General features: G+C 37.2%; 2 protein-coding genes and 1 pseudogene across 2 annotated transcripts; all 3 read right to left on the bottom strand.

Moving 5' to 3' along the window:
* Window positions 1-17,947: 17,947 nt before the first annotated feature.
* Window positions 17,948-18,535, bottom strand: LOC149153262 (uncharacterized). The gene has a single exon (XM_089443762.1). It carries the CDS (start codon window positions 18,533-18,535, stop codon window positions 17,948-17,950), a length of 588 nt encoding a protein of 195 aa, XP_089299888.1.
* A 332-nt stretch (window positions 18,536-18,867) lies between these two features.
* LOC149153261 (polygalacturonase QRT3 pseudogene) lies at window positions 18,868-19,275 on the bottom strand (annotated as a pseudogene).
* Window positions 19,276-25,590: 6,315 nt separating this feature from the next.
* LOC149153260 (uncharacterized) lies at window positions 25,591-26,223 on the bottom strand. The gene has a single exon (XM_089443761.1). The coding sequence runs from the start codon at window positions 26,221-26,223 to the stop codon at window positions 25,591-25,593; it is 633 nt and encodes a 210-aa protein (XP_089299887.1).
* Between the last annotated feature and the right edge of the window lie 1,241 nt (window positions 26,224-27,464).

The raw sequence follows: 27,464 nt of genomic DNA, 5'->3' as shown, positions 1-27,464 counted from the left end.
ATGGCTTGATCGGCATGGCCTGAGAACGGGGTTTGAGGGTACGGGGTTCTGCAGGCCGGCATCGGTACTGCAGCCACCCCTGACATGCCTCGATACCTGAGCCACTGGCCAGTTTTCACCATTAACTCTTCACCTCTAGCGCTGGGGTTTTTTTTTTACTATTCTCTCCACTATTCTCCCTATTGTTTTCACCGCTAGGGTTCTATTTTGTAAAGAGTAGGGATGCGTACAGGCATACCCCCGCTCCCTCCCCGTCGGTTACCCATCTGCTAGACCCGTAGAGGGCTTCACCTCCGCATTTCTCGCTCAGCACCGGTCCCGTTCCTCCATCGCTGTCGGTGCTGGTTTTCGACGGTTAGCTGGTTCCGAGGTGGTTTACCTTCCTTAGCAGCTGTCGTGATGGACATAGATGAGGTGGATTATTCGGACTCTCCACTGGTGGAAGGCTCCATTTGGCGCTCCACATTTGCGGCTTCTGGAGGTTTGTATAGTGAAAGCCTGTCTGCCAGCTTCGACGATCTCCCTCAGCCTTCAGGCCCTGTTCTCTCTGTTTCAGCTCAGCCGGATGAACCCTCCTCCTGGACACCCTTCGCCGTGCCTTCCCCGGCTACCCTAGGGTTTCTCTTGGACTGCATTCACTCCTCTTCGAATCTCCCAGGTCCTTCGGAGCCATCGGGTTTCCTATCTGCGCCGCTGTTTGGCACCCTACCTGAAGTCCTCCCTCCGGCAGCTCCCCTCCCGTCCTTGGCTCCCCCAATTCCCTGTGGAAGCTTCTCCGCGGTCCCCCCCTTCCTGAAGCTGTCCCTGATCTCCCCCCAAATCCTAACCGTCCTCCATCGCTCGCTGCTCTGGTGGAGGCGAGGGCCTAAGCATACCCTAAGCGCATGACCTCTCGACCCCCGAAGAAACAAAGGTGCTTCAAATCCAGGTCAGCAGACATTATTCTCCGGCTTGAAGAAGATATTCAGTGGGGGGATGCGATGGACTACGCGGACAGAGTCTTGTTGGGACGTATCAAAGGCAAGAATTATATCGCGGACAGACTGAAAACTTGGGCTACGGAGATTTGGGGACAACATTTGGCAGACATCCCCTTCATCCGCGGGTGGTTTGCATTGCGGTTTGCTAGGGCTGACCATACGAGCTGGGTTCTCTCTTCTTTTTGGCACTTCGAAAAAGCACCAGTACTCCTCAAGAGGTGGACGCCACTCTTCGATCTGGAGACCGAACAAATTGGGGTTGGGCTGGTGTGGATCAGGCTCCCGGGGCTACCCCTCCAGTACTGATCTGAGGACATATTTTGGAAAATCGGGAACTCTCTGGGCACGTTCATGGAGTATGATAAGTCTTACCAAACCATGGGAATGATGGCATATGCAAGGATCCTTGTGCACTTAGACACCAGAGGGGGTCTACAGGAAAATATCATCATCCAATGGAGATATTTTTCGAGGAAACAAGTGTTGGATTATGAAGGCATCCCCTACCGATGCAGGAGGTGTCATCTGGTGGGTCATTGCATGTTACATCTCACCAAGCTCCGACGACCCGACCATGCATCCATGCCATGTTTCTGCCCGTCTAGCCTGCCCGCCTCCACTGCAGCGACGACCTACAAATGATATGCACATATATTGCGTATATGCACAATTTCCATATATGCGTAATTTATGTATATGGAATTTGCGCATATAAGAAAGTTATGTATATACGGAAGATAAAGTATTGGGCGCATAGCAAGACCCACCAGGTTGTATAGGGCTACAATCTGCATAACCAGGGCCACAGGCCCAATCGAGAGCTGCTTGCAAACTAATGGGGTCAGTACCGTATCTTGCAACACACCATGTGTTATCTTCTTCTTTGCTCTGACCCCCGACTTTTGTTAAATTTTGCCCATCAAAATGAGTCCTATTGGAGTTTAAAATGCCCAAATGTTGGACTTCACTGAAGTGATCAAAAGCAAGTACCCCCGAGGGGATTCCAACGAGGGACATTATGAAAAGAAGCCACCAGGCTGGGAGGTCAGTGAGCACCATAAGAGCTAGGGTAGGGGACGATCGGAATTATGTCTAGTATATGGGCGGAAAATGTTGACTCAGGAATTTACAGAAGTAAATACACTGAGCCAAACTGGTAAGAGTAATTATGTTAGAATTCCAATCCCATGTTCACACCCCTGTTGATAAACCTGAGACTCACAGCGGCCAAATACAATGCATGACATTTGTTATTGGTATCAGCTATGGTAGGTTGATGATGTCGGGAGGCATGCAGGCCTTCCCATCTTCCAGAGCAACAGCCTGTCATTTGATACATAAACCCAGAATCCCAATATCCCAATGGCAACGCTAAAATGAGTTTTCTCACCAGCAGAGGCAACGATAACCAGAACCACCGCAATCGCCATCAGCACCGACCTCGTTCGGAAGCACATGCTGAGTAAAGAAACTAGGCCTTCCCATCTTCCAGAGCAACATCCTGTCATGTGATATATAAACCCAGAATCCCAGTATCCCAATGGCAATGCTAAAATGAGTTTTCTCCCCAGCAGAGGCAACGATAGTCGGAATCACCGAAATCGCGATTAGCACCAAACTCGTCCGGAAGCTCATGCTGAGAAAAGAAACTATAACCGACCAAAGCTTCTTTCAATTACAACAAAATATGGCAGCGTGGGTTCTGAGATTCTAAATTCCAATTTGGAGCGCCATTATACAATTCAAAATTTGGTGGCAATTTATATCAGATGGTAGATAGCATATGATACACGACATGCCATGATACACATGCCGCTCATTTCAATGCGCATCAATACAAACAACGACATGGATGATGGCATCATGCATATCTCCATCACTATGGAATCAGAATCTGTTAGCCGGAGAACGGAGGGGATGTCAGAACCCATGTCCCAAGACTGTCCTTAGAATCTCTTAAGAGAGCATTAATGTTTCTATAGAGGTGGAAATAACTCTCGCCTTTCCATACTATGGTGAACATTAATCACAATGTAATCATGTTTTTCGTTCAAATAGAGTTTGATAATGTCATCTTCCAAAGAAATTACCAAAAGTAATATAGCTGTTATATATAAGGTGAGAAAAAATCCTCCAATTAAATAATTATTTACAAATTATAGAGTTGTTAAAACAACAACAAGCTCTTTGTTCCAAGATTAATTAATTGGTGAACGGATTTGGGAGATGTATTCCTCTTTTTAACCCACAGAAAATTGATAATAATAAATAAATTTTATGTGAAATCTATATATATATATATATATATATTAACTTATATAATTTAAATTTTTAAATTGAATTATGTATATTTTGTTAAATTAATAATATAAGAAAAGAATGTGTTTATTTAGTTTTGGATAAATATATTTTTGATGTAAAGTCACTATTCCATTATGGTGATAATCACTTCTTGATGTGAAGTCACTACTCTATTATAGTAATATATTGAATATGATGATGATGTAGTCTTATCCAAATTAAAAATATATATAAAATAAAAGAATATATTATTATATTTTCATTAATATTACAAAAGGCTTATGAAATTTGTAAATAAGATGTTTACATGTTAGAGAAACTACATTTTGATTATACTATAAATATTTTTTATTAATTAATTATGCTAATAAGCTTGTTTATTTTAGAATAGTTTTTTTATAATTTTAATTTAATTATCAATAATAAATAGGTGTATGGTATAGATTTAATTTCCATGGAATATGCCCAAAAATGATTATTAGGTGGATGATAGAGATTTAACTTCCATAGAATATGCTGAAATATTTATAATAGTAGTCACACATCAAAGGTTAAGATTTATCTAAGAGCTAGTTATGATATTTTAATTAATTTGTCTCAAATTAATTAATTAAAAAAATGTCATATTAACACGTCATATTGAGCATGTATAACCTCCATGCCATAACCTCCAAATGCATTGCGTACCCGATGGTACTGTCAACCCAATTTCTGGGATCCATCATGCCCATGGTGGATCACGTGGCATCAAAAGCCATGGTTGATGAATGATGCACACATTCTCCTATTAAGCGGAAACTGTTAGCCGGGAAATGATGCACACGGGTTGACAGCGAGAGCCGATGTCAGAACCCGTGTCCCAAGACTGTCCTTAGAGTCTCTTAAGAGGGCATTCATTCATTCAACTCTTTCCGATTAATAGGAAAGTTAGGGATATAAGGAAGATATGTGCATATCTTCCGTATATGCGCAATTTCCGTATATGCGCATATCTTCCGTATATGCGCAATTTCTGTATATGGAATTTGCGCATATACGATGTAGATACATGAACGAAGATATGTACAAATTCCATATACAGAAATTGTGCATATACGAAAGATATGTGCATATACGGAAGATATGCGCATATACGGAAGATATGCACATATCTTCCATATATCCCTAACTTTCCTATATGTGCATATCTTCCGTATATGCACATCGTTCATGTATCTGCATCGTATATGCGAAAATTCCATATACAGAAATTGCGCATATACGGAAATTTACATATACGGAAGATATGCGCATATCTTCCGTATATGCGTAATTTCTGTATATGAAATTTGTGCATATATGACGCAGATACATGAACGACGTGCATATATGGAAGATATGCACATATAAGAAATTTAGGGATATATAGAAGATATGCACATATCTTCTGTATATGCGCAATTTCTGTATATGCGCATATCTTCCGTATATGTGCAATTTTTGTATATGGAATTTGTGCATATACGATGTAGATACATGAACGAAGATATGTACAAATTCCATATACAAAAATTGCACATATAAGGAAATTGCGCATATACGGAAGAAATACGCATATCTTCCGTATATCCCTAACTTTCCTATATGTGCATATCTTCCGTATATGTACGTCGTTCATATATCTGCATCGTATATGCGCCGATTCCATATGCAGAAATTGCGCATATACGGAAATTGTGCATATACGGAAGATATGCGCATATCTTCCGTATATGCACAATTTCTGTTTATGGAATCTGCGCATATACGATGCAGATACATGAACGACGTGCATATACGGAAGATATGCACATATAGGAAAGTTAGGGATATACGGAAGATATGCGCATATCTTCCGTATATGTGAAATTTTTGTATATGGAATTTGTGCATATATGATGTAGATACATGAATGAAGATATGTACAAATTCCATATACGGAAATTGTGCATATACGGAAATTGCGCACATACGGAAGATATGCGCATATACGGAAGATATGCACATATCTTTCGTATATCCCTAACTTTCCTATAAGTGCATATCTTCCGTATATGCACGTCGTTCATGTATCTGCATCGTATATGCGCAAATTCCATATACGGAAATTGTGCATATACGGAAGATATGCATATAGATATGCATATACGGAAGATATGCGCATATCTTCCGTATATGCACAATTTCTGTATATGCGCAATTTCTGTATATGGAATTTGCGCATATATGATGCAGATACATGAACGACGTGCATATACGGAAGATATGCACATATAGGAAAGTTAGGGATATACGGAAGATATGCGCATATCTTCCGTATATGCGCAATTTCCGTATATGCGAAATTTCTGTATATGGAATTTGCGCATATACAATGTAGATACATGAACGAAGATATGTACAAATTCCATATACAAAAATTGCGCATATACGGAAATTGTGCATATACGGAAGATATGTGCATATACAGAAAATATGCGCATATCTTCCTATATCCCTAACTTTCCTAGATGTGCATATCTTCCGTATATGCACGTCATTTATGTATCTGCATCATATATGCGCAAATTCCATATACGGAAATTGTGTATTTATGGAAATTGGGCATATACGGAAGATATGCACATATCTTCCGTATATCCGTAACTTTCCTATATGTGCATATCTTCCGTATATGCACGTCGTTCATGTATCTGCATCGTATATGCGCAAATTCCATATACTGAAATTGCGCATATACGGAAATTGTGCATATACGGAAGATATGCACATATCTTCCGTATATGCACAATTTCCGTATATGGAATTTGCGCATATACGATGCAAATACATGAACGACGTGCATATACGAAAGATATGCACATATAGGAAAGTTAGGGATATACGGAAGATATGCGCATATATTCCGTATATACGCAATTTCTGTATATGCGCATATCTTCCGTATATGCGCAATTTCTGTATATGGAATTTGTACATATCTTAGTTGATGTATCTACATCGTATATACACAAATTTCATATACATAAATTGCACATATATGGAAATTGTGCATATACAAAAATTGCGCATATATGGAAGATATGCGCATATCTTCCGTATATCCCTAACCTTCCTATATGTGCATATCTTCCGTATATGCACTCGTTCATGTATCTGCATCGTATATGCGCAAAATCCATATAAAGATATTGCGCATATACGAAAATTGTGCATGTGTCCCCATTTTGGAGCTATATGTTATCCCTTGACATTTAGTGGTAACTAGACGATATTTTTCTCAAGTGACTCTTATCTCAGATAATAGTTCCACAGATGAGATTTATGATTCTCCAATAATTGTTAACCAAAGATTCCTCTCACATTTTCTTAGTTCACTCGTATTTGATGGATATGGTGCATAACATACATGAATTACATTATTTTCTCACCCCATATTGAGTTTTAATGCCTTATGTACTTGTCATTAAGTGTTGATGATTCTTTGAGTTAGATAATGGATCGTGATGCTCTAAATTTGTGCCTTTTGCCTTGCTTTACCTTGGTGATCATCAACATCTTCTAGATAAGTGTTGCCACTATTTGTTTGATTTATACTATTAAGGGAATTTCAAAGGGGTAGCATTCCCATATCACAATCCATACTTAACACTTTCCATATTTCCCATTTCCCATTGTCGCTTTCATGGTTGTTGTCACTTGTCACGAAAAGGTTCAGGGATTATAATCCCATGAGAAAGGATTTATAAGGTGAAGGTTCTGCATATGCACAATTTCCGTATATGTGCAATTTCTGTATATGGAATTTGTACATATCTTCGTTCATGTATCTACATCGTATATGCGCAAATTCCATATACAGAAATTGCGCATATACGGAAATTGTGCATATACGAAAGATATGCGCATATAGAGAAATTGTGCATATACAGAAGATATGCGCATATCTTCTGTATATCCCTAACTTTCCTATATGTGCATATCTTTTGTATATGCACGTCGTTCATGTATCTGCATCGTATATGCGCAAATTCCATATACAGAAATTGCGCATATACGGAAATTGTGCATATACGGAAGATATGCGCATATCTTCTGTATATGCACAATTTCCGTATATGCGCAATTTATGTATATGGAATTTGCGCATATACGATGCAGATACATGAACGACGTGCATATACGGAAGATATGCAGATATAGGAAAGTTAGGGATATACGGAAGATATGCGCATATCCGGAAGATATGCGCAATTTCCGTATATGCGCATATCTTCCGTATATGCACAATTTCTGTATATGCGCAATTTCTGTATATGGAATATGTACATATCTTCATTCATGTATTTACATCGTATATGCACAAATTACATATACAGAAATTGCGCATATACGGAAATTGTGCATTTACAAAAAATATGCGCATATACGGAAGGTATGCGCATATCTTCCGTATATCCCTAACTTTCCTATATTTGCATATCTTCCGTATATGCACGTCGTTCATGTATCTGCATCGTATATGCGCAAATTCCATATACAGAAATTGCGCATATACGGAAATTGTGCATATACGGAAGATATGCACATATCTTCCGTATATGCGCAATTTTTGTATATGGAATTTGCGCATATACGATGCAATTACATGAACGACGTGCATATACGGAAGATATGCACATATAAGAAAGTTAGGGATATACTGAAGATATGTGCATATCTTTCGTATATGTGCAATTTCCGTATATGTACAATTTCCGTATATGTAATTTGTACATATCTTCGTTCATGTATCTACATCGTATATGTGCAAATTCCATATACAGAAATTGCGCATATATGGAAATTGTGCATATACGGATGATATGCGCATATACAGAAATTGCGCATATATGGAAATTGTGCATATACGGATGATATGCGCATATACAGAAATTGTGTATATACGGAAGATATGCGCATATCTTCCGTATATCCCTAACTTTCCTATATGTGCATATCTTCCGTATATGCACGTCGTTCATGTATCTGCATCGTATATGCACAAATTCCATATACAGAAATTGCACATATACGGAAATTGTGCATATACGGAAGATATGCACATAATTTCCGTATATGTGCAATTTCTGTATATGGAATTTGCGCATATACGATGCAGATACATGAACGACGTGCATATATGGAAGATATGCACATATAGGAAAGTTAGGGATATACGGAAGATATGCACATATCTTCCGTATATGCGCAATTTCCGTATATGCGCATATCTTCTGTATATGCACAATTTCCGTATATGCGCAATTTTTGTATATGGAATTTGTACATATCTTCGTTCATGTATCTACATCGTATATGCGCAAATTCCATATACAAAAATTTCGCATATATGGAAGATATGTGCATATACGGAAGATATGCGCATATACGAAAATTGCGCATATACGGAAGATATGCGTATATCTTCCGTATATTCTTAACTTTCCTATATGTGCATATCTTCCGTATATGCACGTCGTTCATGTATCTGCATCGTATATGTGCAAATTTCATATACAGAAATTGCACATATACGAAAATTATGCATATACGGAAAATGTAAGATGAAAGGAAAAACGAGCATATTTCCCAACCCAACAACTACAGAGATGAAGTGGAAGAGTGTTGTGTTCAAGAGTGAATCACTTCCATTATTAAGTGGAGCACCTTGTTTTCCCAATTTCCCCAACCATTGCTGGTCAGTACCTCTTTATTTTTTAACAAGCTCGAGGAGGATAACATATACTTGATCTGTAAGTTCATCCTTCGGATGAATCCCTCCAAGTATGCTTAACGAACCTTGAGAAGGAGTGGTTTGGTCCTGTCATGTTCGACGAGTCCATCGTTGTTTGATGTTTTAACGAGTCCAACAAAGGTCTAACTTGACATATTTTTCATAGAGAGTTTGAAAAAAAGGTGAAAAAGAAAAATCCAAATGTTCCTTTTCATAGATAGTCCCTTGTGTCTGAAAAGGAAGAAAATGATATTTAAGAGAACCTCTTAGTCATGTTCGACTAAGGTATTCCTTTTATATATTTAGTCTATGTCAGTCCGGAAAATGGTTAAACTTATGTTGAGTAGATGTCTTTTCATTTACTTTAAAAAGTTTGAAAAGAAAGGTGCTTCACAATATTTTCATATTTTGGGAGTCTGAAAAGAGCTAAAAGAGGACTCCTAGAGGAACAAGTGGTATAAAGGGGGTACAAAATTGTTTCGGTCATGATGAAACTTCTCAAAACATGCAAAGGTAAAGAGGTAGGCTAATAAGACCACTCATCACAACAGTTCTTAACCAAGTGAAATCATATGATCAACCAAATAGATGGTGATGATGGAATGAGAAAACCAAGACTCATCTAGCATAAAGAGGCTGATAAAAATGGAAATCACGAGGGATAGGATAATAATGGTCTCATTTTTACACAAGCTTGAAACAGAGAAAAACTATGCTTGAAATAATTTTTCATGTCCCCAGCATAATCGCTCAATTCGAGGTACATGCCCCCAATCTTCATATCATTCACCTAAGTAGACTATTGGTTACTAACAGCTGGATAAAATGAAGGTTCATTTACGAGATCAAGTGAAATAATCGACTTGGAATTTACGAGATCTAATCAAAGACTTGAATTGGAAGGGGATTTGTTTAATTTTTTGTTTGAGATTTACATAGGAAAAGAGCTATTTTTAAGGGACCTTGTTTCGTTTTTTAATGAGCTTGACACAAGAAAAGGAAATATGCTCATGTGCCTTGTTTCATTTTTTAAGGAGCTTGACATAATAAAAGGAACTCTTCAGGGAACCTTGTTTCATTTTTTAATGAGCTTGACACAAGACAAGAAACTCTTCTTTGACCTCTGTATCATGATTTGCAGAAGGCCATAACTTCTAAGAGGTTCTCATCAGATGGGAGAAAAATACTCTGGAAGGGATCAAAGGATCCAATGGACATATTAGACTCCAATGCCCTCAATAAATCATGCACTACATCACCTACTAGATCATTAGTAGACGAAGGCATAACACAGGTTTCCACATAATTAATCTGTGGTGGGGGAGATACCACTTGAACATAAGGACCATCTAGGGAAGTTGGTTTATTAGGAGTCAAATTAGGATTAATGAATGAAAGTTGGTTAATGGTCATGATTCTTTCTTCATTGCGGGAAACACATCACATGAAAGAAGGAAGAGACAAGAGCTCCCATGTCATAAACATAGTCACATCCAAGGAGTAAATTAAAATCCAAAGAGCCTTGGACTACCTCACATATTTATAGACATTATTTCCTCCCAAAGTAATAGGAAACTAAGGAAGAACCCCTAATGGTTGACTGTTACATCTATTAAAATCCAACAGATTCTATGTAATAGGCATAAGTTGCAGAGAACCAAAATCTTGCCAAGAGTTGAGGATAGAATATTAACTGATGCGCCTTTATCTATGACTGTGGCAGGTCTGGGCACATTATAAGTGTGTAATATGATTTGAAAGGGATTGTAAGGAGGAAGACGATATCCTGCCAATTGAATCCAATTAAAGGAAGTGACCATACTACTTGGAGGGTGTGCCGTAGGAATGGGAGAACTGCCCCTTGTGTTATGGGAACGAAAGGATTATCTCCCAGTTCATTGGAATCTGAATAAACGAGAAGAACTTGAGTGATATGAAGTTTAATATCTACGGGAAAGGCATGACCGATTGAAAGTGGAGTCAAGTCAACTATTTTCTCAACCAATGGTCAGAAACAGACTCATGGGATTCATGTTCAAGGAGAGTGGGATTGATTGGAGACAGATTTGATCAATCACTTCATTAAGTAGTGGAGGATTAGGGGAAAGCTTTCGATAACCAACTAGAAGACGAGGTTGAGAAGTTGTAAGGTTTTTTAATAATTTTGAGTCTTCATCCATATAATGACAATGGTGAATAAGATGATTCCCTTCACATGGCCTACAAGGAAACTTAACTTTACCCTTTTTCCCGTGGACCTTACTATCACTAGTTGAAGGTTTTTCATCAGCATGATCTTCGGAAGCTGATGACAAAGGCCAATGTGATAATGTAGACCACACTTCTAATACCTAAGGAATACCAAGACAATCTCTAAGAAGGTAATCACCCTTACATAATTTGCAAGGGAATTTAACTTTGTGGGGCTACTTGGAAGATTTTTCCATACTAGTTGCATTGGTAGAAATGGTTGTTTGGTTTCCCCCCTGATTATTTTGCTTCTTCTTCTTAGCTTCCTGGTTACTAGAATCAAGACTTTCACCATGTGAGAAGAAAGAAAAGGATGAAGAAATAATAGGTGAAGAAGGAAAAGGGTCAATGTTAGGATCAGCTTGTTCAAGTGGAGGACTACTTGGTTGAGGAGCAGTTTGGACATTCAGAACCATAGGGGTCGAAATTAACCAAACTGGTAAACCAATGGTAAATCCAGGAAGGGACAATGTTGCCATATAAGGAGCACCAATATTTCCAAAAGAAGGAAAAGGACCAGGATTCTTGTCAGACGGGTTTTCTTGGTTGGTAGACTCAAGAATTGTTTCCATTAGTCTCAACCTACGATCTACTAAGAAGTTGTTCCATGATAAGAATATCATTTCACAGTCAATTTATTTTACAAATTAACAAAAAAAATAAATGAAAAGAGGAGTAACTAGGAAAAAGGGTTTACAAAGCAACGATGAACTACAATATACCACCTTGGAGAACCAAGGATTTACATATGGGCAGACAATCTCCCTGAATGTTGTGTTCGGTGTATCACAATATACAAGGTGGCCGACTCGTTTACCTATGGTGGACTTCCAAAATATACTCAATGGTATGTGGAAGCATAGTGTGTAGTAGTGTTTTCTAATGTGTAATCGTTTCATGAGAGTGTTCCCATATAATTTTCATGCGTGGAGCATCCGATATACCCGGAGGTACGTGGAGAATGATTTGATAAACTTACGTACGTGGAACGGGATATCACCCCTGGAATGCAACAATGACAAAAATTGACAGCTCCTACGTTTAAAGACGTTGGAACACATCTCTAGCCTATACTTCTATGTGTGTCGGTAAGTTTCAAATTCTCCTTAGATTAATTGAGATGAATTTTATAGTTTATCTTGAATTATGTTTCCATTTCAAGGCTCTAAACTTGATGCCACCTAAACATACCTATGCTGCAACTAATGTGACAAAAATAACTCTTTTCATTTTCCTTTTAATAATGAAAGGCTTAACTAAGTAGGGGAATAAGAAATCAATCAACAATGCAACAAACAAGTGATGCAACAATCGATCTCTAGAACTCCACTATTCCAATCAAAATCAAAGCCCTATATGCAATGCAAATAATTGTTTTTCTTTTCTTTTCTTTGAATGTTTCAAATGCAAAGAAACATATGAATGCAACCTGATCGTTGACAAAAAGAAACCAAATAGACTTTAACTGTAATGTAAAAGTTACTTTTCAATTTAAACAATCAATCTATGCATACAAACTTGAATTGATAGGAAGAAAGAAAAAATTAAACAAAATCTTATCAAAAAAGGTGACAACACTTAGAGGCGATTAACACTCATACGAAAGCAAAAACACTCAAAATTTGTTAAGAAACTGAAGCAAACCTTTCAATAATGACCAAATGCAAATTCACTCAATTTCACATAAAATCAAGTGTTTTATTGGCTTCAAAGAGACCAAGACACTCAGGGAATCAAGGAAGAGTAGCTTGAACAAAGCTGGACAAAGAGAAAATGAGACAAAAGAAAATTTGTTCATGAACAAGGACCAACATAGGTGCTAAAGGGGCATTAGTGCTCTGCAACAAAGGCACAAAGAATGCTCAGGAGAATTCCAATGCTTTGTCACTAGACCATAGGGATAGTTGATCAAGGGATGCAAGGTTCCAACACAAAAATTGCAATTAAAACTCAATTAAAGGTCTTCTTAGGTCTATCCTTAACTGATTAAGACAATGAAGGTCTGAAGAAATGATAAAATAAACACTAAGGACAAGGAAACTATCAAGGGAATACATCGATCCCCAGTATGGTTGCCAAATTTTTATACAGAATCTAGGACTGCAGACAAAAGTATCTTCCCTAGATCTAGTGGACTGACCTAGAACAACAAAAGGCAAAGAACCCAATGTTTTCCTTAAAGTAAATGGACAATGGGATGAAGCCTACCTGGAATCCGTCGTAAGTCTCGTTCCTGTCTTAGCTTGTATTCTCCAATCCTAGATCTGATCACTATAATTAGAACCTCCACAATTAGATAACACAAGCCAAATATATACAATATCTATGTAGTATTATCCAATCACTTTATTCAATAGATCAACATGGTATTAAAATACATGAAATCATAACATCACATATAGGAAAACAATGAACTCTTTGTATTAATAGAAACGGAAAGAGTTACAACCAAATATAAAGTTGGTCTTGTAGAAGAGCTCCTCCAAGTTGACTTGACCTTCCTTGTCACAAAGTGTATCTCTATGTCACCCTAATGCATGGAATAATGACTCTCACAAAAACAACATGAGGGTAGAATCTATCTCCAAAATCCAACCACTAGCTTGTGGATGATAGTAAATATATAAAAGAGGATGGTAGGTTAGGAATTCTTATCCATTTACCCAATCTAGGCTTGAGATCCACTCTTGATGGAAGGATGAGATCAAGGGATAAGGGATGAAATCTCCAAGGTAGGATAGGATAGGATTTGAGACTTTCATCCAAGGTAAATGGTTTTAAGAATTCCTAGAACCTTATGGAGAAGTAAGCTTTGAGATTCTTTTTATTATTCATGAATTTATAGAATTAGCGCACCCCCAGCAAGGGGAAACCTATTGGTAATTAGCGCAGGTCCAACAAGGGTCAGCCTACTGGTGAACGTAGTCTCTTAAGGAAGCAGGGTGCGTTGGGCCTTAAAATCACTTAAATGAAGCAGTTAAAGGAATAAATTCAAGGATTAGGGAGAGTCATGCTTAGGGATTTGTGCAAATGTGACGACAAGGGGTAAAATGATGTTGATTGATCCAGTTAACATGCCTAGTGACAAAATGTGACAAAATGGCCTATAACAACTCATATGGTTTATATTTGTATATTTGATAAATTTGAATTGAAGACCTTGGGTTGTAGTAGTTTTTCATTATTATGCTACTCCTCAAGTTATACATATTATACTACTTATCTATATGAAATGGATACTGTTTTGGAGAACTAATTCCTATTTTTACTCAAGTTTTGGTTGCTTTGTCGACATACATTGAGACATAGATCCACTATTTATTTGATCGTGGCTATGATCTGCATTTGACATGGTTCCAATATGTATTTTCCATGTCTAGGATTTTCCATTCTATATATCATCATACATGATTTGGTGACCATGCTTACATTTTCATCTTAACATGTATATGTCTGCCTTGGGGAAGATAGTAATTTGATACATTGGTTTTGTTTGAATATAATGTTTTGATCTTGTGGTTGTTGGACTTCACTTCGCTACACTTAGCTGAATCTTTTGTAGTATTATAATGTAATTCAAACATCAACTTCCCTTCTGATCTCATTTATTAGATGACATATGCTATAACATTTATTTTGTCATTAATGATTTCTTAACAAGGATATATCTACTTTAATATCTTTTTTTCCACTGAACTTAGTTTAAAAATGACTTTTTACCTAGTATAAAAACTTTTCCTTATGGAAACACACATATTATACACTCATTCTCTTCATGCTCGGTGTGTATGCATTCCAAACTTTTGAAAAAATAATAAATCCACATTAATTGCATGCTCCTGAGTGCAAGTTACTAGGTTGTTACAGTACACAACCTTAATTTCTATTCCCAATGAACTTAGACAGCTTATGAGAGTATAAATAAGGTTTATGTAATGGAGAAGGGGGAATTGACTATTTTGTACCTTTATTTTGGAGCATTATATTGAAAATTTAACCTTGGATTTTATGGTTCCATTCTACACAAACCTTTGTTTATAAAGTTGACTCTCTTACTCAAATTTGATATGTAATCCCTTATTAGTTTTCCTTTTCACATATAATGAGGAGTTTTAATTAAAGTTGAAGTCTATAAGTGGTCTAGGTTAGGAGGAACACAACCTTTGTTGATGAAGGCATTGGAATTATATCAAGTATTGCCCACACACACTAACACACGTGCACACACACACACATGAAGTGATCTCTTCTCTCCCAAAAGAAACTATGTTGTAATTCATTTAATTATTAATTACATGATTTAGAAGAGAAATTAATTACTTGATATTAATTAATATTAGTTAGTTACAAGTGTTCTTGTTTTAATATCATTAATAATTTATATTGTAAATGGTTTGAGCAATGTCATGTGATGATTTTGTGCATATCTCTATAGAAGTTTGGAGCATGCAAGACTTTATCTATACAATTACAAAATCCAACCAAGGGACCAACTAATTGGTGAAAGGTATTCTTCCCTGTCCATTATTTATATCTTTGGCATAATAACTTAATCTTAAAAGTTGAGTAATGAGTCTTCTTATTTTCTTTGTCATTAACTTGACCCTAATAAACTAGGGATCATTCTCTATCAACCACCCCGGACTGTCCCAAGAAAAAGTTTCTTTGTATTTTGTGTGTGTTTTTTTTTTTTTTTTTGGTGTGGGTATGGGTTATTTTATGTTTTGATTTGTTTGTTATATATATATATATATATATATATATATATATATATGCTAACTTTCATTTTAATGTTGTTTGTTAGTTCTTCAATGTATCTATGTGAATGAGAAGCACCATTAATGACACACTTAGCCATCCATAGTAACACTAAAAGAGGTGCTACTATTACATGACAATGCATTACATGACTTACAAAAAGAAAAAAATGGGATGGTGGTGTGTTTCTCTAGTAAAGTAGCAACACCTACTGTGTTATACCCTAATTATCCCATGTCCATCAATATGCACTTCTCATTCACTTAGTGTAGTTATCAAAGATGTGTGATACACATTATCATATGGGAGTATTGCAATAAGTGCTCCCATACATTTGTTAATGTACCAAAGAGCATAGTAAATTTATGCACATTTCATATATGACTATTTGATGCACTTCAAATGGTAGTGAGTTTTGTTAATTGATGTGACCTGCGTACATGCTTAGAGTTAGCATGGTTTGAATTCCAAGGTGACACTATTAAGAACTTTTTAAAAGAAAAAGAAAGAAAATAGAAATGTAGGCTAATTTTAAATGTTTAGCTAGTGAAAACAACTATCAATATATGGTATCTATGTAGATGAAAACTATAGATTTATATGTTTGCCAAAATTCTAAAAATAAATCAAATATATTATGGAATAGAAGGAATAATGAAATATAACAATTCAATAACACAAGACAAAGAAGTGCTCATACTAGAATATAAAGCATTGGTGCTTGTATGTGTGTGGTGCATTATATACAATTTAAAATGAAAAGTTCAATGTGATATATCTTTGTAAACCCTACCATGGTGCCCCATGTATTATATTGAAGGTACAATAAATATTATTTTATAAAATAACTTAACCTACCTTAGTGCACATAGGAGGGTAATACATGGCTATGATGGTACCTTTCATATATAACATTGGCCAAATTTTTTGAAACCTTTACAACATACCATAGAACAATCTATATTAATATAATTCTATTTAACAAATTGAAAATAATTTATTAAAAAAAATTGTTGATATTAACATGAATAAGCGCTAACAAAAATATATTTAGTAAAACTTTTACCTAAATTTATTTATTAAAAATATAATATAAATAAACTAATTTTATTAAAACATTTTAAAATTAATATTTAATATTTTTTGAATAAATTATCTATTAAATTTGAAACAAAACATTATTTAAATCTAAATTGAAATTGTTGTAAACTTACATTTTAATAATAATTACGTTTTCACAATTATCAAATTTACCTTAATGTTAACTAAAGTATTTGATTTCAATTTTGTTAAAATTGGTGAAAAGTGCATATGTAAATAAATGACAGATACACAAAATGCTTTAGATAATTGTTATTATTATAATATACGGAATCGAATATACATGAGTTTGGATTGTATTAAAGTTCATTATTATTTTAAATTTTTAGTTGTAAATATAATTATATAGATAAATTAATTAAGAAGTAATAATTTAAAGGTTTAGGAAATAGATTTTGTATTTTTCCCCACTTAAATAAAATAAAAATTAGTCAATAGAGTAGCCAAATGTTTTGGTTTTTAATATTATTTTATAAGAGGTGCTTCCAATGACACATCAACGTTATCCTTAAAGGGTTTTTGAGTTAATGAATATCTAAATTTAGTTTTTCCTTTGATTTATTATTATACAGGATTGAAAAATCTCACTACATGATTTCATAGCAAAAATTAACAATTTTTTCCAAAATTCAAATTTTATCAAAATTACAACTCTTTACACCATTCAAATCGATATCAAGTTCCTGCATGAATGAGAAAACAATATAGGGCATGGTTCTGGTAATATTTATAAGTATTTAACTATGTAAATTGCTTCTGGACCTCAAAACCAGAGATGGGGAGAAACCAAGGAGTGAGAAATGGTGCCATACGCTGAGCTCATATGCGCAGCACTGCAATTTCGAGTTTCGACACCCATACTTTCAAAGACACCATGAGGTTGAGCGTTTAATGTGTATTGCAATCTTTGGAGCTTGTGACTCAGCTCCATGGCCTCTGATCTCAACAGGGAATTCTCTTCTCTTATATGAGCATAATGCGCTGAAGTAATGTTGAGTTTCTTCAATATCTCCCCATTCTCTGCTCTCAAATGATCCACCTTAGCCCTCAGCTGGTCCACAAGATGTTGTTTCCGGAGCCTAGACCTCCTTGCAGACTCTCTGTTAGACAACATCCTTCTCTGCTTCCTCTCCTCTCTAACTTGCCGCTCCTCTGTTTTGTCAGAGGCCAAGTGGCCCCAAATGTGTGACATGGCCTCCCCATTGCGCCCAGGAGAATTCAGTGAATCCTCTGTTGGGTACCCCTCATTCACCGACACAGGCACTGATATCTCAGTGGGCACTTCAGATATAGATCCAAGAGTATTCAGATTGGCAGAAAATGGCATATTTCCATATTGGGTACGCCCCATATCATATATTTCTCTGCTAAATTGTGCTGGACTGATTGGGATTAATGAGTTGTTGTAAAGGCCCATTTCATTTTAATGAGAAACAAGCATCTGATTTGACTGCAAGTCTGAGAAAAAGGGAAAACCAGGTACAAATGTTTCAGATCCTGGCTTGATAATCACTCCCTCTGCTCCAAAAATTGAAGAATCTGCCACGGTCACTGATTCTGACTCCATCACTGCTCCTTTGTTGCCTCTGATGAGTCAATTAGGATTGGAAATGACACCATATATTCTAATCAATAGGGAAGGTATCAAGATCTGAAATAATTGCAGAGAAAGTTTGGGAATTTTCAAGGAAGACAAAGTGAGTAATAGGCATCAACAATGATGAGAAAAGACTTGTGCCACAGACGCCAATGGAGAAAAGTTTGAAGAATCTCTGCAACAATGATGGTATAATCCAAATAACAACCGATGCTCCTCATCTGAGTTAATCCACCGAGCTTTAGTTTGATTCCAACTCCTCCGAAGCCCGTGGCCTTGTTATAACAGTGAACTCCTGTGAGGATATTGGCTTGACCTGTCACTGCAATCCCCACAGCAGCTGAAAATATGACAACGTCCGTTACAGCGTTGTCGTTGCACATGAGGCTTATGCCCACACCGCTGAATTTATTCTCATTGGGGCTTCCGCCGGGGGTAATGCGCTGCCCCAGGAAGGAATTCTGGATGTATGTCTCATGCCCACTGTGAACCATAATGCCAGACGACTTGAAATGCGAGATATAGCAATTATCGATGTTCAAATTTTGAATTTGGGCTTGAATTTGGGCGGGGCGGGTTCACCAGTTCAAATTTTGAATTTGAATTTGAATTGTTCGGTTAACATGGAGTAACATGCATGCTCAGCTCGTCACATCTCAGACGCACGTCCAGATGCATAGCATAGCATGGTTTTATGTATTGTACATGGCGGTTATCCATGGTATCGTTTTACCGGAAAGCGTTTGTCCAGAAATATTCAAGTGTGTCAGCGTGCTTGTACTACAGTCTATGCCCACGGAATGACAGTAATGTAAGGGAGCATTTATGGAGCTATAGAGGTGGAAATAACTCTTGCCTGAAGTGGGTAGTGGTAGTGAATGGATTTTGTACGACAATTTCCGTATATGCGCAATTTCTGTATATGGAATTTGTGCATATACGATGCAGATACATGAACGACGTGCATATACAGAAGATATGCACATATAGGAAAGTTACAGATATACGAAAGATATGCGCATATCTTCCGTATATGCGTAATTTCCGTATATGCGCATATCTTCCGTATATGCACAATTTCCGTATATGCGCAATTTCTGTATATGGAATTTGCGCATATACGATGTAGATACATGAACGAAGATATGTACAAATTCCATATACAGAAATTGCGCATATACGGAAATTGTGCATATATGGAACCTTCACCTTATAATTCCTTCTCATGGGATTATAATGCCTGAACCTTTTTGTGACAAGTGACAACAACCATGAAAGCGACAATGGGAAATGGAAAATATGGAAAGTGTTAAGTATGGATTGTGATATGGGCATGCTACCCCTTTGAAATCCCCTTAATAGTATAACTCAAGCAAATAGTGGCAACACTTATCTAGAAGATGTTGATGATCACCAAGGTAAAACAATGCAAAAGGCACAAATTTAAAGCATCACGATCCATTATCTAACTCAAAGAATCATCAACACTTAATGGCAAGTACATAAGGCATTAAAACTCAATATGAGGTGAGAAAATAATGTAATTCATGTATGTTATGCACCATATCCATCAAATGCGAGTGAACTAAGAAAATGTGGGAGGAATCTTTGGTTAACAATTAGTGGAGAATCATAAATCTCATCTGTGGAAATATTATTTGAGATAAGAGTCACTTGAGAAAAATATCGTCTAGTTACCACTAGATGTCAAGGGATAACATATAGCTCCAAAATGGGGACACATGCACAATTTTCGTATATGCGCAATTTCTGTATATGGAATTTGCGCATATACGATGCAGATACATGAACGAGTGCTTATACGGAAGATATGCACATATAGGAAGGTTAGGGATATACGGAAGATATTCACATATCTTCCGTATATGTGCAATTTTTGTATATGCACAATTTCCGTATATGCGCAATTTATGCATATGGAATTTGCACATATACGATGTAGATACATGAATGAAGATATGTAGAAATTCCATATACAGAAACTACGCATATACATAAATTGTGCATATATGGAAGATATGCGCATATCTTCTATATATCCCTAACTTTCCTATATGTGCATATCTTCAGTATATGCACATCGTTCATGTATCTGCATCGTATATGCGCAAATTCCATATACGAAAATTGCGCATATACGGAAGATATATGCATATCTTCCGTATATGCACAATTTCCATATATGCGCAATTTCTGTATATGGAATTTGCGCATATATGATGCAGATACATGAAAGACGTACATATATAGAAGATATGCACATATAGGAAAGTTAGGGATATACGGAAGATATGCACATATCTTCCGTATATGCGCAATTTCCGTATGTGCACAATTTCCGTATATGCGCAATTTCTGTATATGGAATTTGTGCATATACGATGTAGATACATAAACGACGTGCATATACGGAATATATGCACATATAGGAAAGTTAGGGATATACGGAAGATATGCGCATATCTTCCGTATATGCGCAATTTCCGTATATGCATATATCTTCCGTACATGCACAATTTCCGTATATGCGCAATTTCTGTATATGGAATTTGAACATATCTTCGTTTATGTATCTACATTGTATATGCGCAAATTCCATATACAAAAATTGCAGATATGCGCATATCTTTCGCATATCCCTAAATTTCCTATATGTGCATATCTTCTGTATATGCACGTCGTTCATGTATCTGCATCGTATATGGGCAAATTCCATATAAATAAATTGAACATATACAGAAATTGTGCATATACGGAAGATATGCGCATATCTTCCGTATATGCGCAATTTCTGTATATGGAATTTGCGCATATACGATGCAGATACATGAACGACGTGCATATACAGAAGATATGCACATATAGGAAAGTTAGGGATATACGGAAGATATGCGCATATCTTTCGTATATGCGCAATTTCCGTATATGCGCAATTTCTGTATATGGAATTTGTACATATCTTCGTTCATGTATCTACATCGTATATGCACAAATTCCATATACAGAAATTTTGCATATACGGAAATTGCGCATATACGGAAGATATGCGCATATCTTCCGTATATCCCTAACTTTCCTATATGTGCATATCTTCCGTATATGCACATCGTTCATGTATCTGCATCGTATATGTGCAAATTCCATATACAGAAATTGTGCATATACGGAAATTGTGCATATACGAAAGATATGGGCATATCTTCCATATATGCACAATTTACGTATATGCGCAATTTCTGTATATGGAATTTGCGCATATACGATGTAGATACATGAACGACGTGCATATACGGAAGATATGCACATATAGGAAAGTTAGGGATATATGGAAGATATGTGCATATCTTCCGTATATGCGCAATTTTTGTATATGCACAATTTCTGTATATTGAATTTGTACATATCTTCGTTCATGTATCTGCATCGTATATGCACAAATTCCAATATACAGAAATTGCGCATATACGGAAATTGTGCATATACGGAAGAAATGCGCATTTACGGAAATTGCGCATATATGGAAGATATGCGCTTATTTTCCGTGTATCCCTAACTTTCCTATATGTGCATATCTTCCATATATGTACGTCGTTCATGTATCTGCATCGTATATGCGCAAATTCCATATACATAAATTGGGCATATAAGGAAATTGTGCATATACGGAAGATATGCACATATCTTCCGTATATGCACAATTTCCTTATATGCGCAATTTATGTATATGGAATTTGCGCATATACGATGCAGATACATGAACGACGTGCATATACGGAAGATATGCAAATATAGGAAAGTTAGGGATATACGGAAGATATGCGCATATCTTCCATATATGCGCAATTTCCGTATATGCGCATATCTTCCGTATATGCAGAATTTCCGTATATGCACAATTTCTGTATATAGAATTTGTACATATCTTCGTTCATGTATCTACATCGTCTATGCGCAAATTCCATATACAGAAATTGTGCATATACGGAAGATATGCGCATATACGGAAATTGCACATATACGGAAGATATGCGCATATCTTCCGTATATCCCTAACTTTCATATTAATCAGAAAGATTTGAATGAATTAATGCTCTCTTAAGAGACTCTAAGGACAGCCTTGGGACACGGGTTCTGACATCGGCTCTGGCTGTCAACCCGTGTGCATCATTTCCCGGCTAACAGTTTCCAATTAATAGGAGAATGTGTGCATCATTCATCAACCATGGCTTTTGATGCCACGTGATCCACCATGGGCATGATGGATCCCAGAAATTGGGTTGACAGTACCATGGGGTACGCAATGCGTTTGGAGGTTATGGCATGGAGGTTATACATGCTCAATATGACGTGTTAATATGACATTTTTTTAATTAATTAATTTGAGACAAATTAATTAAGATATCATAACTAACTCTTAGATAAATCTTAACCTTTGATGTGTGAATACTATTATAAATATTTCAACATATTTTGTGGAAGTTAAATCTCTATCATCCACCTAATAATCATTTTTGGGCATATTCCATGGAAATTAAATCTATACCATACACCTATTAATTATTGATAATTAAATTAAAATTATAAAAAAACTATTCTAAAATAAACAAGCTTATTAGCATAATTAATTAATAAAAAATATTTATAGTATAATCAAAATATAGTTTCTCTAACATGTAAACATCTTATTTACAAATTTCATAAGCTTTTTGTAATATTAATGAAAATCTAATAATATATTCTTTTATTTTATATATATTTTTAATTTGGATAAGACTACATCATCATCATATTCAATATATTACTATAATAGAGTAGTGACTTCACATCAAGAAGTGATTATCACCATAATGGAATAGTGACTTTACATTAAAAAATATTTATCCAAAACTAAATAAACACATTCTTTTCTTATATTATTAATTTAACAAAATATACATAATTCAATTTAAAAATTTAAATTATATAAGTTAATATATATATATATATATATATATATATATATATATATATATATTTCACATAAAATTTATTTATTATTATCAATTTTCTGTGGGTTAAAAAGAGGAATACATCTCCCAAATCCGTTCACCAATTAATTAATCTTGGAACAAAGAGCTTGTTGCTGTTTTAACAACTCTATAATTTTTAAATAATTATTTAATTGGCGGATTTTTTCTCACCTTATATATAACAGCTATATTACTTTTGGTAATTTCTTTGGAAGATGTCATTATCAAACTCTATTTGAACGAAAAACATGATTACATTGTGATTAATGTTCACCATAGTATGGAAAGGCGAGAGCTATTTCCACCTCTATAGAAACATTAATGCTCTCTTAAGAGATTCTAAGGACAGTCTTGGGACATGGGTTCTGACATCCCCTCTGTTCTCCGACTAACAGATTCCGATTCCATAGTGATGGAGATATGCATGATGCCATCATCCATGTCGTTGTTTGTATTGATGCGCATTGAAATGAGCGGCATGTGTATCATGGCATGTCGTGTATCATATGCTATCTACCATCTGATATTAATTGCCACCAAATTTTGAATTGTATAATGGCGCTCCAAATTGGAATTTTGAATCTCAGAACCCGCGCTGCCATATTTTGTTGTAATTGAAAGAAGCTTTGGTCGGTTATAGTTTCTTTGCTCAGCATGAGCTTCCGGACGAGTTTGGTGCTAATCGCGATTTCGGTGATTCTGGCTATCGTTGCCTCTGCTGGGGAGAAAACTCATTTTAGCATTGCCATTGGGATACTGGGATTCTGGGTTTATGTATCACATGACAGGCTGTTGCTCTGGAAGATGGGAAGGCCTAGTTTCTTTACTCAGCATGAGCTTCCGGACGAGGTCGGTGCTGATGGCAATTGCGGTGGTTCTGGTTATCGTTGCCTCTGCTGGTGAGAAAACTCATTTTAGCGTTGCCATTGGGATATTGGGATTCTGGGTTTATGTATCAAATGACAGGCTGTTGCTCTGGAAGATGGGAAGGCATGCATGCCTCCCGACATCATCAACCTACCATAGCTGATTCCAATAACAAATCTCATGCATTGTATTTGGCCTCTGTGAGTCTCAGGTTTATCAACAGGGGTGTGAACATGGGATTGGAATTCTAACATAATTAGTCTTACCAATTTGGCTCAGTGTATTTACTTCTGTAAATTCCCGAGTCAACATTTTCCACCCATATACTAGCCATAATTCCGATCGTCCCCTACCCTAGCTCTTATGGTGCTCGCTGACCTCCCAGCCTGGTGGCTTCTTTTCATAATGCCCCTCGTTGGAATCCCCTTGGGGGTACTTGCATTTGATCACTTCAGCGAAGTCCAACATTTGGGCATTTTAAACTTCAATAGGACTCATTTTGATGGGAAAAATTTAACAAAAGTCAAGGGTCAGAGAAAAGAAGAAGATAACACATGGTGTGTTGCAAGATACGGTACTGACCCCATTAGTTTGCAAGCAGCTCTAGATTAGGCCTGTGGCCCTGGTTATGCAGATTGTAGCCCTATACAACTTGGTGGGTCTTGCTATGCGCCCAATAATTTATCTTCCGTATATACATAACTTTCGTATATGCGCAAATTCCATATACATAAATTACGCATATACGGAAATTGTGCATATACGCAATATATGGGCATATCATTCGTAGGCCGTCACTGCAGTGGAGGCGGGAAGGCTAGATGGGTAGAAACGTGGCATGGATGCATGGTCGGGTCGCCGGAGCTTGGTGAGATGTAAAATGCAATGACCCACCAGATGACACCTCCTGCATCAGTAGGGGATGCCTTCATAATCCAGCCCCTGTTTCCTGGAAAAATATCTCCATTGGATGATGATATTTTCCTGTAGACCCCCTCTGGTGTCTAAGTGCACAAGGATCCTTGCATAGGCCATCATTACCGTGGTCTGGTAAGACTTATCATACTCCATGAACGTGCCCAGAGAGTTCCCGATTTTCCGAAATATGTCCTCAGACCAGTACCGGAGGGGTAGCCCCGGGAGCCTAATCCACACCGGACCAACCCCAATTTGTTCGGTCTCCGGATCGAAGAGTGGCGTCCACCTCTTGAGGAGTACTGGTGCTTTTTCAAAGTGCCAAAAAGAAGAGAGAACCCAGCCCATATGGTTAGCCCTAGCAAACTGCAATGCAAACCATCCACGGACGAAGGGGATGTCCGCCAAATGCTGTCCCCAAATCTCCGTAGCCCAAGTTTTCAGTCTTTCCGTGGTATAATTCTTACCTCTAATACGTCCCAACAAGACTCTGTCCACATAGTCCATCGCATCCCCCCACTGGATATCTTCTTCAAGCCGGAGAATAATGTCTGCTGACCTGGATTTGAAGCACCTTTGTTTCTTCGGGGGTCGAGAGGTCATGCGCTTAGGGTATGCTGAGGCCCTCATCTCCACCGGAGCAACGAGCGATGGAGGACGGTTAGGGTTTGGGTGGAGATCAGGGACAACTTCAGGAAGGGGGGACCGAGGAGAAGCTTCCAGAGGGAATGGGGGGAGCCAAGGATGGGAGGGGAGCTGCAGGAGGGAGGACTTCAGGTAGGGCGCCGGATAGTGGCGCAGATGGGAGACCCGATGGCTCTGAAGGACCTGCGAGATTCGAAGAGGAGTGAATGTAGTCCGAGAGAAACCCTAGGGTAGTCGGGGAAGGCACGACGAAGGGCGTCCAGGAGGAGGGTTCATCCAGCTGAGCTGAAACAGAGAGAACAGGGCCTGAAGGCTGAGGGAGATTGTCGAAGCTGGTAGACAGGCTTTCACTGTACAAACCTCCAGAAGCCGCAAACGTGGAGCGCCAGATGGAGCCTTCCACCAGCGGAGAGTCCGAATAATCCACCTCATCTATGTCCATCACTACAGCTGCTAAGGAAGGTAAACCACCTCAGAACCAGCTAACTGTCAGAAACCAGCACCGACAGCGATGGAGGAACGGGACCGGTGCTGAGCGAGAAATGCGGAGGTGAAGCCCTCTACGGGTCTAGCAGACGGGTAACCGACGGGGAGGGAGCGGGGGTATGCCTGTACGCAGCCCTACTCTTTGCAAAACAGAACCCTAGCGGTGAAAACGACAGGGAGAATAGTGGAGAGAATAGTAAAAAAAAACCCCCCAGCGCGAGAGGTGAAGAGTTAATGGCGAAAACTGGCCAGTGGCTCAGGTACCGAGGCATGTCAGGGGTGGCTGCAGTACCGATGCCGGCCTGCAGAACCCCGTACCCTCAAACCCCGTTCTCAGGCCATGCCGATCAGGCCATGGCGTTTCGAAGCAGCCATCAATCCATCCAGTCCACCGTCAACTATGTATATATTATATATTGTTTAAAAAAAATATGTATATATCATATAAAGCTATTGAAAAAAATAAGCTTTATGGATAAAACGTTTGGAGCGGTGTGAGTATTTTACCATTTGGTTCTTTTATAGGTATATTTTTTTTGTAGAAATCCAACAAAGTTTTTTTGGACTTACAAGTTTAAGTTATGTAATCTATATAGCATTCAATAATACAATTTAAACAATGAAAAATTACACATTGTATTTTACACCCCAAAAGAAGTTTGGACCTAAAGAAATTTGATCTCTCATGGCTCATGTTAGATTCATGCTTAAGAAGGATCTATACTGGTATATTTTATTTT

The sequence above is a fragment of the Pinus tabuliformis genome, chromosome 9 (genome assembly GCF_031772625.1).
Source record: "Pinus tabuliformis cultivar Carrire ecotype Pingquan chromosome 9, CPIR1, whole genome shotgun sequence".
Classification (NCBI taxonomy): domain Eukaryota; kingdom Viridiplantae; phylum Streptophyta; class Pinopsida; order Pinales; family Pinaceae; genus Pinus; species Pinus tabuliformis.
Note: the sequence above shows the minus strand (reverse complement) of the source record. Positions and strands in the feature narration are given on the sequence as shown.